Genomic DNA, 1,542 nt, shown 5'->3' with positions numbered 1-1,542 from the left:
TATATTCAATCAGTAATTAAACTCCCTGGAGTGTTAGAATAAGATGAATGCTTTGAAAGGGTAAGACAGTATGGGGAGATTAAGTGATTAGAGATAAGCTTAAGAATTAAATGCACTTATTTATTTTTATTTAGCAAATATGACTGAATTCTTACTATGTACCATGACTCTACCAGGAACAAGTCATAGCGTCCCAATGCCTCCTGGAGTACACGTTTTCATGGGAAGACGGTACATGTGCCTGAAAGTTGTTAGGAGGTCATGTTAAGAGCTTACATCTCGATACCCTAAGGTACATACACAGAAACAGGGACTGATAGCAGACCATGCCAATGTAACCTACACTATGGAATAGAGTTTCTTGTGCTTTTGTATAATAAAGCTTTTCCCCTCCCTCTATATTCCACCTTCCCATTCATACCTTCTTGCTCTGGAATGGCCACTCACCAGCCGACCACGTGGGCACTTATGGCACGAATGTTTACCAGACGTATGGCGCCTCTGGCCAGTTCACATATGAATTTGACGGAGATGAGCTGTTCTACGTGGACCTGAAAACGAGGGAAACTGTGTGGCGGCTGCCTGAGTTTAGCAATTTCACCAAGTTTGAAACTCAGAATGCCCTGCAAAACATAGTTGTGGCAAAAAGAAATTTGGACACCTTGATAAAAGATTCCAACTTCACACCTGCCACCAATGGTGAGTGTCCCCAGTTCTGTCTCTCTTCTCACATCCCAGGTCTCACCTCCTTTTCCCTGGAAGAGCTACTCTTCCCAGCATATTATAAATTCTTCCCCTTTCTATTTCATCTCTTACCAGATACACTGTCCCCATCATATCCATTTACTCTTTAAGCATCCCTCCTCCTGGTTCCATAAAGTACTTCTTATAATCCAATAAGAGGACGTTCCCAACTTCTTAGCCTAAGAAGTGTGTGCACACATGCATGCACGCATACACACACACACACACACACACACACACACACACACACAGTGTCCTGTGCATTCCCAAAGAGAGGAAAGTGTTCTGAGCTTCATTGTGATTCAAAGGAAGAGGACACCTCAGAACGTGAGGTGAAGATGATGGCACCCCTCTGAAGTCACACAGATCACAGTAATCTTCCTCATTCAGAAGATGGGAAAGGCAAGGTAGAAGTTTTGGACAGTCCTGCCCATAAAAAAAGAAACAGTGAAAGAATTGATGTAATAAACAGGTGGGAAAGGGGAAGCTGTTGCTTACTGTAAAAATGAGTCTGAAAAGACACAGGAAATACCCACTAACAGCTGGGCAGCTGGGACCGGGAGGGCCACCCAAACTAATTAAGAAACTCAGGACACGGGTGTCCCAAATTCAAACCAGTGTTTTGTCTTCGTTGTAGAAATTCCTGAAGTGGCTGTGTTTCCCAAATCTCCCGTGACCTTGGGTATTCCCAACACCCTCATCTGTCTGGTGGACAACATCTTCCCTCCTGTGATCAACATCACTTGGTTATACAATGGACACCCCGTTGCCGAAGGCGTTGCTGAGACCCTTCTACCC

The 1,542-nt window shown here is 44.2% G+C and overlaps 1 protein-coding gene across 1 annotated transcript in view; it reads left to right on the top strand.

Annotated features, from left to right (window-relative positions):
* LOC102768940 (HLA class II histocompatibility antigen, DQ alpha 2 chain) overlaps window positions 1–1,542 on the top strand; it is a 3,481-nt gene that overhangs the window by 1,437 nt on the left and 502 nt on the right. The window contains exons 2-3 of the mRNA XM_006769182.2: window positions 451–699; window positions 1,382–1,542. The exon at window positions 1,382–1,542 is cut by the window's right edge and continues 127 nt beyond it. Of these exons, the coding sequence (XP_006769245.1) occupies window positions 451–699; window positions 1,382–1,542 (410 nt within the window). The remainder of the gene's footprint in view (window positions 1–450; window positions 700–1,381) is intronic.

This window comes from Myotis davidii, unplaced genomic scaffold, assembly GCF_000327345.1.
Source record: "Myotis davidii unplaced genomic scaffold, ASM32734v1 scaffold4, whole genome shotgun sequence".
Lineage (NCBI taxonomy): Eukaryota > Metazoa > Chordata > Mammalia > Chiroptera > Vespertilionidae > Myotis > Myotis davidii.
Note: the sequence above shows the minus strand (reverse complement) of the source record. Positions and strands in the feature narration are given on the sequence as shown.